General features: G+C 36.9%; 1 protein-coding gene across 2 annotated transcripts; it reads right to left on the reverse strand.

Annotated features, from left to right (window-relative positions):
• Nucleotides 1–316: 316 nt before the first annotated feature.
• Nucleotides 317–7,056, reverse strand: LOC141401010 (mitochondrial uncoupling protein Bmcp-like). Of its 2 annotated transcripts, none has more exons than XM_073980783.1 (5): nucleotides 6,563–7,056; nucleotides 5,773–5,920; nucleotides 799–1,218; nucleotides 575–737; nucleotides 317–514 (listed from the first exon to the last, which is right to left on the reverse strand). In XM_073980783.1, exons 1-5 carry the CDS (start codon nucleotides 6,639–6,641, stop codon nucleotides 398–400), a joined length of 927 nt encoding a protein of 308 aa, XP_073836884.1. In that variant the 5' UTR covers nucleotides 6,642–7,056; the 3' UTR covers nucleotides 317–397. The 2 variants fall into 2 exon arrangements, with proteins under 2 accessions (XP_073836884.1, XP_073836885.1); XM_073980784.1 differs by lacking the exon at nucleotides 6,563–7,056 and adding an exon at nucleotides 5,989–6,291.
• Nucleotides 7,057–16,202: the final 9,146 nt, after the last annotated feature.

Raw genomic sequence — 16,202 nt, forward strand, 5'->3', positions numbered from 1 at the left:
CATAAAATACTTTAGATTGGCAATGAAAATGAAAAGAAAAGCGCACAATGAAATTCAATAATACTTCTATGAAATAAAACTTGTTAGGTAAAGCTAATTAGGTAGATAGTAAAAATAGTGTTTTGAGGATAAAACAAACCTTGGTAGAGGTTATATTCCTTCTTTCGAATTTCGAATTCCAATTTCTTTGTTTAAAAAATATTTCTACTTACTAAACTAAATGAACAAAAATTAAGAATTTGGTTTGTGAATGTTGGTTGTTTGTTCGGTGAGAAGATATGGTCCCTAGCCTACAATGTATGTTTATGTGGGTGTGTCTGCAGATTTACACTTTACTGCACATGTTTGTACCAACGTAGTTTTGTAGATTATTCCTTTGTCGTGGACTTGAATAGTTTCAATATTTCTTTAGTTGTTCATAGGTAATAAAGAATATAACATTCCAAGGACCCATTCTTACCCAGGTTGGTATGAAGCCTTTATATAACGCTAGGAAGCCTTCATTGCGAACGGTCTAAAACAAACAAAAAATGCAAATTAATGGGTAAGACAAATAAAAGATGGAAATAATTACCTGTACTGCACAATCTATGCTTCCAGTATAGATCTTCTGGGCCGTCGCCGCCGTTACCATGCCATTTACCACTGTAACGGGTTTTTGATTCATAAGGCGGGTTCGTACAACATCAATGGGCGTGGAGGCTATGGCACTTCCTAAACTTGCAATAAAGCTGGAGCTGCAAAGAGAAGAAAATTCAATTTGAGAAACATCCCTTACGAGTCCTCATCTATACTTACACAAAATGATTAGCCACATGATCGCCAAACATGCCCATCAGCTGTAATTTACAAAAATCATACACGGGCAATTCCACAGATGCTATGGCCACTGCTCTTTGCGCTGTGGGACATACACCACGCCATAAACCTCGTACACCTTCATATTTGTAAATATCATAAAAACAAGCCCATAAACTTTGTTGCTGTGTCCCCTTCCCGTGGACTTGCATTCTCACTTTTAGCACATCTGTGGGATTTGCTATGGCAGAAGAAATTGCACCCGATGCAGCAGCACATAAAATATTGCCCCAAACACGTTCATTCCCCGTATCAGGATCCACAAGCAAACCATGTTCACTTGCCACACTCTTAAGGGTGTAATAGGTACCAAATTTAATTGTGCCATATGTTGCTTGTCGTAAAACGGCGGGCCATATTCTAAAAGAAATTAAATAGATATATATTTTAGGAAAGGTATGGGGATTCGTTCACCTATTGTGCTATACATGACCACTGTGGTCAAATATTGTGTTATAGATGACCACTGTGGCCACCTATTGTTCTATAGATGACCACTGTGGCCAACTATTGTTCTACAGATGACCTATTGTGCGATAGATGACCACAGTGGGCATCTATCGCCTTATAGATGACCACAGTGGGTATATATCGCCTTATAGATGACCACAAAGGGGCATTTATCGCCTTATAGATGACCACAGTGGACATCTATCGCCTTATAGATGACCACAGTGGGCATCTGTCGCCTTATAGATGACCACAGTGGACATCTATCGCCTTATAGATTACCACAGTGGGCATCTATCGCCTTATAGATGACCACAGTGGGCATCTATCGCCTTATAGATGACCACAGTGGGCATCCATCGCCTTATAGATGACCACAGTGGGCATCTATCGCCTTATAGATGACCACAGTGGGCATATATCGCCTTATAGATGACCACAGTGGGCATCTATCGCCTTATAGATGACCACAGTGGGCATCTATCGCCTTATAGATGACCACAGTGGGCATCTATCGCCTTATAGATGACCACAGTGGGCATCTATCGCCTTATCGATGACCACAGTGGGCATCTATCGCCTTATAGATGACCACAGTGGGCATCTATCGCCTTATAGATGACCACAGTGGGCATCTATCGCCTTATAGATGACCACAGTGGGCATCTATCGCCTTATAGATGACCACAGTGGGCATCTATCGCCTTATAGATGACCACAGTGGGCATCTATCGCCTTATAGATGACCACAGTGGGCATCTATCGCCTTATAGATGACCACAGTGGGCATCTATCGCCTTATAGATGACCACAGTGGGCATCTATCGCCTTATAGATGACCACAGTGGGCATCTATCGTCTTATAGATGACCACAGTGGGCATCTATCGCCTTATAGATGACCACAGTGGACATCTATCGCCTTATAGATGACCACAGTGGACATCTATCGCCTTATAGATGACCACAGTGGGCATAAATCGCCTTATAGATGACCACAGTGAGCATCTATCGCCTTATAGATGACCACAGTGGGCATCTATCGCCTTATAGATGACCACAGTGAGCATCTATCGCCTTATAGATGACCACAGTGGGCATCTATCGCTTTATAGATACTATGGATGACCACTGAGGACTCCTATTGTGCTATGGCTGCCACTGTGATCACCTACTGTGCTATAGATGACCACTGTGGCCACCTATTGTGCTATAGATGACCACTGTGGCCACCTTTGTGCTATAGATGACCACTGTGGCCACCTATTTTGCGTAGATGACCACTGTGGTCACCTATTGTGCTATAGATGACCACTGTGGCCACCTATTGTGCTATAGATAACATCAGTGGGCATCTATCGCTTTATAGATGACCACAGTGGGCATCTATCGCTTTATAGATTACCACAATGGGCATCTATCGCTTTATAGAAGACCACAGTGAGCATCTATCGCTTTATAGATGACCACAGTGGGCATCTATAGCTTTATAGACGACCACAGTGGGCATCTATCGCTTTATAGATGACCACAGTGGGCATCTATCGCCTTATAGATGACCACAGTGGGCATCTATCGCCTTATAGATGACCACAGTGGGCATCTATCGCCTTATAGATGACCACAGTGGGCATCTATCGCCTTATAGATGACCACAGTGGGCATCTATCGTCTTATAGATGACCACAGTGGGCATCTATCGCCTTATAGATGACCACAGTGGGCATCTATCGCCTTATAGATGACCACAGTGGACATCTATCGCCTTATAGATGACCACAGTGGGCATAAATCGCCTTATAGATGACCACAGTGAGCATCTATCGCCTTATAGATGACCACAGTGGGCATCTATCGCCTTATAGATGACCACAGTGAGCATCTATCGCCTTATAGATGACCACAGTGGGCATCTATCGCTTTATAGATACTATGGATGACCACTGAGGACTCCTATTGTGCTATGGCTGCCACTGTGATCACCTACTGTGCTATAGATGACCACTGTGGCCACCTATTGTGCTATAGATGACCACTGTGGCCACCTTTGTGCTATAGATGACCACTGTGGCCACCTATTTTGCGTAGATGACCACTGTGGTCACCTATTGTGCTATAGATGACCACTGTGGCCACCTATTGTGCTATAGATAACATCAGTGGGCATCTATCGCTTTATAGATGACCACAGTGGGCATCTATCGCTTTATAGATTACCACAATGGGCATCTATCGCTTTATAGAAGACCACAGTGAGCATCTATCGCTTTATAGATGACCACAGTGGGCATCTATAGCTTTATAGACGACCACAGTGGGCATCTATCGCTTTATAGATGACCACAGAGGGCATCTATCGCTTTATAGATGACCACAGTGGGCATCTTTCGCTTTATAGATGACCACAGTGGGCATCTATCGCTTTATAGATGACCACAGTGGGCATCTATCGCTTTATAGATGACCACAGTGGGCATCTATCGCTTTATAGATGACCACAGTGGGCATCTATCGCTTTATAGATGACCACAGTGGGCATCTATCGCTTTATAGATGACCACAGTGGGCATCTATCGCTTTATAGATGACCACAGTGGGCATCTATCGCTTTATAGATGACCACAGTGGGCATCTATCGCTTTATAGATGACCACAGTGGGCATCGATCGCTTTATAGATGACCACAGTGGGCATCGATCGCTTTATAGATGACCACAGTGGGCATCTATCGCTTTATAGATGACCACAGTGGGCATCTATCGCTTTATAGATGACCACAGTGGGCATCTATCGCCTTATAGATGACCACAGTGGGCATCTATCGCCTTATAGATGACCACAGTGGGCATCTATCGCCTTATAGATGACCACAGTGGGCATCTATCGCCTTATAGATGACCACAGTGGGCATCTATCGCCTTATAGATGACCACAGTGGGCATCTATCGCCTTATAGATGACCACAGTGGGCATCTATCGCCTTATAGATGACCACAGTGGGCATCTATCGCCTTATAGATGACCACAGTGGACATCTATCGCCTTATAGATGACCACAGTGGGCATCTATCGCCTTATAGATGACCACAGTGGGCATCTATCGCCTTATAGATGACCACAGTGGGCATCTATCGCCTTATAGATGACCACAGTGGGCATCTATCGCCTTATAGATGACCACAGTGGGCATCTATCGCCTTATAGATGACCACAGTGGGCATCTATCGCCTTATAGATGACCACAGTGGGCATCTATCGCCTTATAGATGACCACAGTGGGCAACTATCGCCTTATAGATGACCACAGTGGGCATCTATCGCCTTATAGATGACCACAGTGGGCATCTATCGCCTTATAGATGACCACAGTGGGCATCTATCGCCTTATAGATGACCACAGTGGGCATCTATCGCCTTATAGGTGACCACAGTGGGCATCTATCGCCTTATAGATGACCACTGTGGGCATCCATTTCTTTATAGATGACCAAGTTGACATCTATCGATTTAGAAATGGTCACAGTGGGCATCTATCGCTTTTTAGATGACCACAGTGGGCATCTATCCCTTATTGATGACCACAGTGGACACGTATAATGTCAATTTCATTCACTTCCAAAGCTGCTTTTTATTTTCCGTTTATTTTCTCATTACTTAGTTTCAAATTGCTCAAGTTTCATTTCTTGGGGGGTCTGCTGATTTGAGGTAAATGAAACCGCATCATTACCCCGATGTAAACAACTTTATAACAAACAAATATTACTGTCTCGGTGCGAACAAAATAATTCTAGATTATTGTAAACATGTGCAGTTGTTGTTTACAGTCGCTGATTCACGTCACATCTCAACAACACTTTGGCTTGCTTGCTTATCGTGCAGCAAGTGAAATAAACAAAAATCTTACGTTACTATATTTCCACATTAAATGTTATTTTTATAAATTATTCCAATTGCAAGGTGGTGGTGGTGGTCAATAAGCCCCATTTTTGAAGATTTTATTTGATAACGACTGACTGCCTGCCATTGTAGATAGATGGAGAATGCCCAGTTCTTTTGGCATTTGTTTTGTTTATGACATTGACTTGTGGGATGTTTTGGGATAGACGTGTTTGATCATGACTAATCATAATTTTCACTACGAATCTATTTTTTCATTCTTAATTCTTTGCCATTATCATTTGGGTCTATAAACAAATTTTTGATTAGCTGCAAATGGACTTTTGAAATTTAATCGTTATTGGCTATAATAAACGGTGGTTAATTATTGTTCAGGGCACTTTTGTGGTAGTAATTGTCTAGGTAGTATTATTAGATTTAATTATTTCAGTTAACCAGCCAATCAAAGCAAAAGATGTGATGAAAGAAATATTCAGAATCAGCAAGGCAATGTAAATGGCTCTAACGAAAATTAAACTGACATTTAATCTTTGTAATAAAAAATATGTAAGAAATGTTTGCCCCTTACCCTGAATACAATGCTTTTAAGCCTTCTTCACGACTTATTTTTATCATAGCATCTGTCATGCCACGATAACGTAGCTGGGAAAAAGTTTTATCATGCTTTTGACCTTGGATCTGTAGGCGAGTTTTTGTTGTATCAATTGGAAACGTGCCTAAAATAGAAAGAAACATCTGATAAATAATCTTGCAAAAAAACTCATATACTATATAACACTTATACCCTATATAATTTTATAATTTTGCATTTGGTACATGTAAACAAACAGTAAGTGGAAGAACACCTATCCTATCTACGTGAGTACATTAATTTCATACACAAGCAAAGACAATAATACCCCCGTGTTCCGTCAGCAGCAGCGCTTTGTAATAAATCAGACAACAAAATTAGTTGATAAGAACACGAAACACGAGACACGGCATTCACATGGCAGGCGCTGGTTGATGGTCTTTGCAAAAACTTCCCTCTTATAGATTATTAAACAATTTAGACATTAAACCCCCTTAACAACAACAAATTGAAGACAAATATGTTTACATTTTTTCACTACCACCCACTAAAACATGGCATGTTTTGAAGGGCCTTCTACACCATATCCCGTATTGTCCCAATCGATAATTTGCTGTTTTATAATTTACCCAAATTGTTGCCATCTCTGTATTGTCCCGATCAATAATTTGCTGTTTTATAATTTAGATTGCGTCATGCATTGTTTGTTTCAATTACTGCAATGTTCTTTAATAATTTTTACATATATTTGTTAAATAAAAAAAAAGAACACCAACAAAATACTTACCAAATTCCGCAATAATAGATGCTAATCCGCCATAAACGAAAGGCCTTAAATCACGTTTATCACTCAATTCCTGTTTCATATTGGCTGTGTTAATCCTTTGGCTTGCGTTGGATATTGTTTTATTTTATTAATTTCTGAACTTTTATTTAATATTTTAAGTTAACTCAACATCGAGCTTGTTGTTGCTGACTGAAAGAATGAACGACTGAACGTGCTTCTCCCATGTTTTGCATAGCAGAGTTTTTCGTAATGAACCTTGGTTCACTTTGGTTGAATAAGGTGTTCAACGGACGAGACGAATGAGTAAGACAAAAAAGATCGAACGATAAATGCGAATAACCAAAACAAAAATAACAACAACGTGAGCCGCGTGAATAATGTAACGAAGATATGAAAATATTCGATAAAGATGGGTATCAAAATACAAAAATTAAGAAAAACAACAACAGCTGATGGAACTTTGCAAAGAACGCTGTTTACTGTGGGGTATGTTCAGTGAAATTAACTATCACTTTGTACTGCGGGGCATACACTATACTGCCAAACTGCACTGCCAAATGAACCCTTGTGTACATGTGTGATTGAATAGTGTGTGGCATTCCTTCAATCCATATTCCAAAAATGATGAATTTTCCTCCAAAACTCGATTTTGGGTTGAAGTTTTCCAATTTTTTTAATTTCCTCACAAATAATATTTATTGTTTTCAAAAATTATTTGTTGGTTACTTGGAAAATAAACAAAATTCATCGGATTGAAAGGGGTTCATTTACAAAATCAAAACTATTTTGATTTCAATCCTGCCAAAACTACTCCCAAATACATTGACAAAAACTTCAAAATTTACTAATACTATTACAAATGCTGTCGTGCATGCCCATAGTGTATGCCCCGCATACGAGTGGTTTAGTGAAGACTCACATTTTCAACATTTAAGTATAGCTCTGTTCCTTTACGTGCAAGAATCTTCAAGTTTTACAACTTTTTACTCGAAAAGCGTTCCTTTACTTCAGACACCATACAATTCATATGGAAGCAGATTTCAAAAGTAATGGGTACTTTACACGATATGTTTTTTACATATGAGCTGTCACTTTGCATATACATTTTGTGTGGGAGAAGTGACAACTCATATGTAAAAACATACCGTGTAAACTACCCATAAAGGAACAGACCATATGTGTTCAGTGAATAGTGCTAAGGCGTAGTTTACACTATATGTAAATGTCATATGACATGAAATTTCCCATCGTTATATATTCGCTAATATGTGCAATATTGGAGATTTTCCTTACGCGATTTACTCTGTGCGTCCACACCAGCAAAAATGTAAAAAAACTACGTCTCCACATTGCCTCCGTGGGTAGATATGGAATATTTTTATTTCGTGTCAGATGACATTTACATATAGTGTAAACTACCCCTAACCGAGGCATATTTATATAACCCTGCGTTTACACATGACAGGACAGTTGAGTACATGTATTGATTGTCAAAACCCCAAAACTTGCCTGTGTAACGTGGGCGTCCAGACAACTGCAAGAACATTTGTAGAATTATGAATGAAAATCGTCGATTTTTTTTGTTTTCCTTTCACATATTTTGTTTTTCTTCATGTTCTTTTGTTTTCAACACATTTCAATTATTATCTCAATTATTTTTACAAAAAATGTCAAAAATATGTTAACCCGGCTGTCTTTAAAAAAATGATGGACAGCTGGGAGACAGCCGACAAATCTATGTACAGTGAATCACAGTCAAAAGTATCCACTTCAGTTTCTTTCATTAAAACTGCGATTGCTAAGAATTGGTTAATGATAGCGATTTCATTCCTTTTAATATTTTTACATTAGTGTCTTAACATAAATATAATAAAATAAAATTAACGAAATTCAGGTAAATTTAGATAAAATAAAAATGGTTTAATAAGAAAGGTTAGCCAAAGCTTTATGTCAATTTAAATTTTTCATTCGAGTATGCCTAACCCTGCGTTTACAAATGCCAGTATTGGCAAGACAATAGCAAAAATACAAACCTTTTTCACAAATACATTTATAAATTTTTAAATATGTATAGAGAAAATTATGAATGTATTGGTGAAAATGGTTTGCAACTTTGCTATTGTCTTGCCAATACTGTCTGTGTGTAAACGCCTAGTAAAACTTCAAAACAATATAAACAAACTAACAAACTGTGTATGTGTGTGTGGTGTTTGAATAATATGCCAAACAATTTGACCATTTGTATGGAAGAAATTTTTGAGATTTGCATTGAAACAATCAGTTTATCATATTCAAAACTCGATTATGTTGAGAAAACTTAACTCTTCATTCATTTTTCGCGTTTTTTATAAAATGCTCAGAAAATGGATTGTAAACAAACCCACTTGTTGCTTTTATTTTGAAGTTTTAGGAATTCAAGAAAAACAAGGGTTCTATAGATTTTTTTCATTTAAATCTACCTCTTTACTTATACCATGGGTTAAACAACATCGATTTCTACCTCACAGTGACCAAAACAGGTTAAAGTTGTCTTCATTGCTTTCGTTGGCAGCCTGTTTTGGTCATATGGACCAATTAAGGTATGTCATAGGGCAAATACCGCCTTGGACCCTAAACACACAATTTCAACAGTAAAACACAGAGGAGACTCTGTTGTGGTATGGCATTGTATGAGTGCTTCCGGTGCAGGAAATCGTGTCTTTATCGAAGGAGTTAAGGATAATATGTATTATTTAAACATTCTGAAAGGATAATTTGAAATTTAGGCGCTGAAAAAATGGGATTTGTGACAACTTTCCAATTTTATCAGTATATGAGCCCGAGCACAAATCACATATTTTTCCAAAATGGATGCTATGTAACTGTCCAAAAGTGATTCAAACACCTCCCCGATCCCCGGATTTGAATCCTATAGATAATTTATGGAGTATTTTGGAGACAAATATAAAAAATCGTAACATCTAAAGTATAGGAACCCTGAAATATGCCTTGCAAGAAGAATTGGGGAAAAATTCCGATATCTTACCCCGAAAACTTAGTTAAATCTTTGCCAAAGAGGCTAAAAACTGTAAAGGATAACAAAGGATGTCGTACCAAGGGCTGAAACCCCAAAAAATCCTTTTTGTTTCATGAAACTTTTAGAGTGCATACTTTTCACTGTGAGGTAGAAATCGATGTTGTTAACCATTTTTATTTTATCTAAATTTACCTGAATTTCATTAATTTTATTTCATTATTGGCCTGTTCCCGTACTTTATAAAGTGGTAAAACTCGTAAAAGTTGTAAAAGTCGCAAACGATTTTCATATAAATTTTGTGTACGGGAACGCAAAATGTGTAAAAGTGGTAAAAATTGTAAAAACTTTTTAGTTCTGGAACAGAGCTTATAATTAAGTTAAGACACTAATGTAAAAATGACTGTGATTCACTGTATGTGTTGTTGAGTTGTATTTGCAGATAGACTGTCTTGTGTAAACGCCTAGTAAGGTAGAAGTGACAATCAGCTGAATTTTTCTTTTTATGTTTGTTCGTTTACTCAAAATTTGTACAAATTGTTACTGGATGTTGTTCGTTTACCCTCCAGTACAATACAAAAGACCTTAGTCGTTTACAAGAAGTTACTGGACTTGTACAAATTTGTACAAATTATTGAGTAAAGGAACACACCTTTTTTTGTAAATTTGGTTTAGGGTCTAATCATGAAATTTGAAACTTCGAAATTTGCTACCATAAAATACTTATTTTTATCGAAAACGTGTAATAATAATGACCTACGATAGTTCTGAATGCTTCATATTTACATTTTAATTCAAATTTGTTCTATTTTAGACGATTTTCAAAATGTATTTATGGTTTTCCTGAGAAATTTTTAGAACGACCCCATTATTCAATATTTTCTTTGACATTAAATTTTCTATAAAAACAATGTTGTTTTTGTAAATTTGTTAGTTGTTGTAATTCATGCATTTACCTTATATTAATATGCCTTGGTGGTAACAAGAAAACTTTGTGACGAGACTTTCTATGCAAAAAGTGATCACCGATGATTTTTTTCTGAAGGAAAAGTCCTCAACGATGAGTTTTCTATAGGAAAAAATAATCTCCGATGATTTATTCTGTGGCGAAAGTCATCACCGATGAACTTTTCTGTGGGAATAGCCATCTACGATGAATCTTTCTTTAGGAAAAGACCAATGCAATAAACTTCCTCTCACATTGAAGTGGTATTTTCCTAAATCTATAATCAGGGCAATCAAGAATATTTCCCTCGGAATTTTCTGCATGGAAAATAATTTTAAAAAGCGAAATTCTTTTAAAATCAATATTTTAAAAGGTTGGAAACTACTAGAATCACTTAATTATGGAATATTCTCGTTGAATCGACAAAAAATTTTACCTTTTTTGAAAATAAAAAATTGTGAAATTGGGGAAAGGGAACAAATTCAGCACGGAATTTTTGTTCATGATTGCCCTGATAGTTCCTTTGGCGCAACTCTAGCGACGATGTCATTTGACACATCAAAACTGCATTTATGAAATCAGTCTTTTTTGTTAACTCTCACTGAACACACACTTCAAAGACATACAGTGACACAGAAAAGTATACATACACCCTACAAAAATGCAGTTTTGGCTAAATCGTTGGGTTTTTTACAGCAACAACTGCACTGTGTGGCTCCTTGGTGACAAAATAACCATAATTACACAAATTTATTTTAATTTTATTTATTTTATTTTAATTTAATTTATTCTAATACGTATATTTAATACAATTAAAGAAATTCAATTTTCACAACACAGAAAAGTATACATACACCCCAAGGAAATACGAGTATTATCGTAAAATTTATGGAATTAGTAGCAAAATTTATACATTTTTTAGTTTTGGCGAATGTCTCTAGGTGTCTGAGATATATTTTAGAGAAAAGAAAATAATTTTTGGGGGTCAAATGCGGTTATTTAGGGTCAAATTTCTTATATACCTCGTTAAAGCTGAGCCTTGCTTAATTTGTTGCGTTTTTAGCTATTGTACTTTATAAAAAGCACAAAATTCGTATCAGATGGCAAATCTGGAGACCCTAGAAGGCTTTGAAGTTGTTTTTGTGCGAAATATACCTTCCTGAACGTCGATAAACGCACGTTTTTCCTCAGATTTCTCAGGAAGTGAATAGACTCCGCGGAATTCTTGGTGCAAATTACATATAGATGGCCTTGAATTGCCTTGTAATATTGTCGGATACAATATTATAAGATTTTTTCCTTTATGTTATCGGAAAAAGTAGTCAAATTAATTCTTGCAGTTCTGGAACAGGCCAATAGTTTGGAATTCATATGTAAACAATAGCTGTGTCTGGTTACCCTAAAATTTGTAACAATTTGCACCAATTGTTGCTGGAAGTCGTCTGTTAACACAAAAAACCAGCAAAAGAGAGCGATTCGAGAGAGACATTTTGACAGTTCTTTCACTGAGAGCTTGCAAATTCTTGCTGGACAAATTTCTTCTAGCAAGCACTTGCAAGCTCTTCTTCTTCCTGAAAACAATCAATCAGCCGTTTTTAGTCTTTTGGTGATTTATGTTTGTGAACATTAAAAACAATTTTATTGTGGAAATAACATAGTCTAATTGTATTGTTTTATGGAGAACAAATTTGTAGAGTGGAAAAATACTTTTTTGTTTCATTTTCTTTTTTATTTTTAATAAAATACAACGTGTTTGCTTCCTTTGTTGGCGGACAATTTGTTCCGTTTTGGCAAGTCAGCTGATTGCTTGCTGGTTTTTGCTGGGAAGGTGTCTGTTTACTTTTTAACATTTTCTAGCAAAAGAGAATAAAAACCCCTTACTCTCTGAGAAAGTTCTTGCTGGACAATTCTTGCTGGGAAAGTAACCAGACAGACTTAATAACGTTGTATGAATTATGGGTGCTTTACACGATATGTTTTTTACATATGAGTTGTCACTTTTTATATACAAAATGTATACGCAAAGTGACAACACATACATATGTAAAATTACATATCGTGTAAAACACCCATTACTGTGGCATATGTTCAGTGGGTTTGCCTTCATTAAGTGCTGCGGTAGAGTTTTAGTGATAACATTAATGTCGCATGTTCAGTTATGCTTGGCTTACATTACAAAATCCACTTGATTTCAACTGTCAATTCCTTTGCGTATACGTCAAATGAAAACTCATCTGAAATCCATTGGATTTCGTTTGACGTTTAATCAATGGAATTGTCAGTTGAAATCGAGTGGATTTCGTAAATGTAAACCAAGCATTAGAAAAGCATTATCACAGTCATAGAAAAACACATTACAGCTTTTGCCGGGTTAACTTTCTTTATGGGGATTTATTTGACATATAGTATGTTTACATTTACGAAATCGAATGGATTTCAACTGTCAATTGTACCGATTTTTATCGGTAACTCAAAAAATGAGTTAAGTACAGTACACATTGTCAGTTTTGAATGACGATTTTTTGCAATTATCGATAACGGTCCAACCGTCCAGCAACCACAAAATATTTTGTGGTTGCATGATGAATGCCGAAAATGAACGGTTACACTAGCAAGCAACAACAAAGCTGTCATTCAAAACTGACAATGTGTACCCAGCTTTACAGAATTCTACAAATGTTGAAAACTTACAAGCAATTTTCCCCCAATGTTTGCTGAATTCAATGGGTCAACCAAAATAGAACCTCTATGGGTGTTTACGAATCGCAATGGAGAAAGTTATCCCTCGTAAATTGGAATGACATATTTGAAGATAATTCTTCTAATGATTTAAACACATTTTGGTGTAATGGTTTTTATATATAGAGATGCAGCAGGTTCAACTTCATTTGAAAGTGAAGTTTTTCAATATCGTTAATTTAATTGATATAGAAGTAAAGTATTCTATACTTTACAAGTTTGGAACCAATTGAATTGAATTTCAATGTACAATTTTTTCAAGTATTATTTAGTACAAACTTTTTGTTGATGTTTTCTTATTTTTAAGTCAATTATGTCAAACAAAACGCATGAAATGAATTTCAATAGTAAAATAAAACTACTTTTGTTTTTTTTTGTAATTATTTGTTAAAAATGTTTGGGAATTTTTATTTTTTTAGGGAATTCAATAAAATCTGGAAATTTTGGGGAAACATTTTGGACAAGTTGGCGAAAAGAGGCTAAACAAGTAGGAAAAGCGTTAAGTTCGGTCGGGCCGAACTTTTTATACCCTCCACCACAACCTTCAAAATACCGAAAATCGGAAGGTACCGTTCTATGGGGGCTATATGATGGCGTGGACCTATACCTACAAATTTCTGGGGAAAAGTTTTATAGCACCAACGAAGACTAAATACAAAATTTCAGCCATCTCGGTGTGATATGAGGCCAAAACCTTCAAAATACCGAAAATCGGGAGATATCGTCCTATGGGGGCTATATCAAAACGTGGACCTATATAAACATTTTATGGTAGAAATGTTTCTTAGCCTCTGGAACACACAAAATACAAAGTTACAACCGATTCTGTTGTCAAATGGGGCTAATAGTACATTCAAAATATATCAAAACGACGCGTACTTTATATGGGGGCTTTACCAAAACGTAGACCTATGTAAACCAACTTTGCTAGGAATGTTTTTGGCCTCTGGAGACACAAAATACCAAATTACAACCAATTCAGTGGTAAAATGGGACAAATATCTTAAAAATTCCTTAAAACGACGACGCGTCAAGCGTCATTTTGTATGGGGGCTATACGAAAGCGTGGACCTACATAGCCCGGTTTCATTTTCCCAACATTTCATCCATCTACGTCAATCCGTTTGGACGCTAGAGTTATGTCCACAGACGGACATGGCTATATCGATGTAGAATTGCACGCTGATCAAGAATATATATAGTTTGTGGGGTCTACAATGATTATTTCGAGTAGTTACAAACTGAATATACCCCCATCCTATGGTGGAGGGTATAAAAATACTGGCAACGCTGATATGTGGTATACGCTGGAATTACAATTTTCGAATTTCGAAAAAAGCTGAGTTGTGCTAGGTTTGTGCCCGACAAATTTTTCTTTTCGAAATTCGAAAAAATAGCTGAGATATTCGACAAAATGTTGACAGAATTGCAATTTTGGATTTTCGAAAAAATTTAAGTTGTACTGTATTGTGCTCATTTTTCGATATCTCGTACCATTTTCGAAAAAATCGATATTTTCGAATACATGACAGAATTGCAATTTTCGAATTTCGAAAAAACAAAAGTTGTGCTGAATTCTACTCAATTTGTGCCAACTTGTGGCGTTTAAATTTTTTCAATATCTCTAACCGTTTTCAAGATATGGCAATTTCGAAAAACGAGTATTTTGTATGAAAAATCACTATAATTTCTGTAATATGCAAATATCGGGATGATCTTTTTATACCCTCAGCCTTTAGGCTAAGGAGGGTATATACACTTTGATACGATAAAAATGTGCCTCATCGAAATAATGGTTTTAGACCCCAAGTATGTTTGGACGAAATGTGTTTCAGACAATTTGGAGTCGATCTAGCCATGTCCGTCCGTCTGTCTGTCCTGCTGGCTGGAGCGCACAATAACTCTCGAACCTATGAACCGATTCGGTTCAAATTTTGGCTTTCGTAATATTTTGCCCAAACTTAGTTTAAGTTCGAAGATGGGCTATATCGGTCCACTCCTTCCGGTACCTCCCCCACAAAAGTTCGAAAAAGTTCGGAAAATTTGTGCGCACGATAACTCTTTAAGGGGGTAACCGATTTGGTTCATACTTTGCTCAACGTCAAATATGTACCAGACTTAAATGAGGTTCCAATATGGACTCAATAGGTCTACTCCTTCGGGTACCTCCCACACAAAATTTCGGATAAGTTCAGTTTAGGACCTGCTCTCGAATCGCTTTGGTTTTTGTTTTAGCAACTTGTATTCACTGCCCCCCATACGACGGTACAAGTTTCAGCAGGGGCAAGTCCAAACTTCCTGAGAAAATAGCTTGGAAGTTTCACAAAACCAATATGACACCATGTGGGGTGGTTGGAGCGCAAGATAACTCTCCAACGGATCTGCTGATTGGGTCCAAATTTTGGCCTTAGTAATGTTTTGTCCAAACATAGTTTAAGTTCGAAGATAAGCCATATCGGTCCACTCCTTCAGGTAGCTCCCCCACAAAATTTCAAAAATATTCGGAAAAATTATTCGTACGGTAACTTTTGAAGGGAGTGGCCGAATTGGTCCATACTTAACACATCTTAATATATCTACGAGTTATAGATCAGGTCCAAATATGGACTATATTTGTCCACTTCATCCAGTACCTCCCAAACAAAATTTCGGATAAGTTCACTTTAAGACCTGCCCCCCTATTCAGTAACTTTTTAACAACTTTACTCATTGTTTATTTTACAACAATTTCATTTGTTTGTTTTGTAGTTGTTACAAAAACAAAAGAAAATTTAACAACTTTTCAATCGATAAAAGTTACAGAATAGGCCTACTGCTATCGAATCACTTTTATTTTTGTTGAAGCAACTTGCATTCGCTGCCTCAATTATGATGGTAAAAGTTTTTTCAGGGGCAAAACCACACTTCTTAAGCAGACAGCACAAAGGGAGTAAAACCCCCCT

This window comes from Musca autumnalis, unplaced genomic scaffold, assembly GCF_047663935.1.
Source record: "Musca autumnalis isolate F117 unplaced genomic scaffold, ASM4766393v1 scaffold_4, whole genome shotgun sequence".
Taxonomy (NCBI): domain Eukaryota; kingdom Metazoa; phylum Arthropoda; class Insecta; order Diptera; family Muscidae; genus Musca; species Musca autumnalis.

What these genes read in the sequence shown, in the direction of transcription:
- LOC141401010 (XM_073980783.1), bottom strand. Translation starts at nt 6,641, where the DNA reads ATGAAACAGGAATTGAGTGATAAACGTGATTTAAGGCCTTTCGTTTAT. An exon ending in ATCTATTATTGCGGAATTTG is followed by an intron (nt 5,921 to 6,562) that starts GTAAGTATTTTG and finishes TTTCTATTTTAG; the next exon opens with GCACGTTTCCAATTGATACA. An exon ending in CATGTGGCTAATCATTTTGT is followed by an intron (nt 738 to 798) that starts GTAAGTATAGAT and finishes TTCTCTTTGCAG; the next exon opens with CTCCAGCTTTATTGCAAGTT.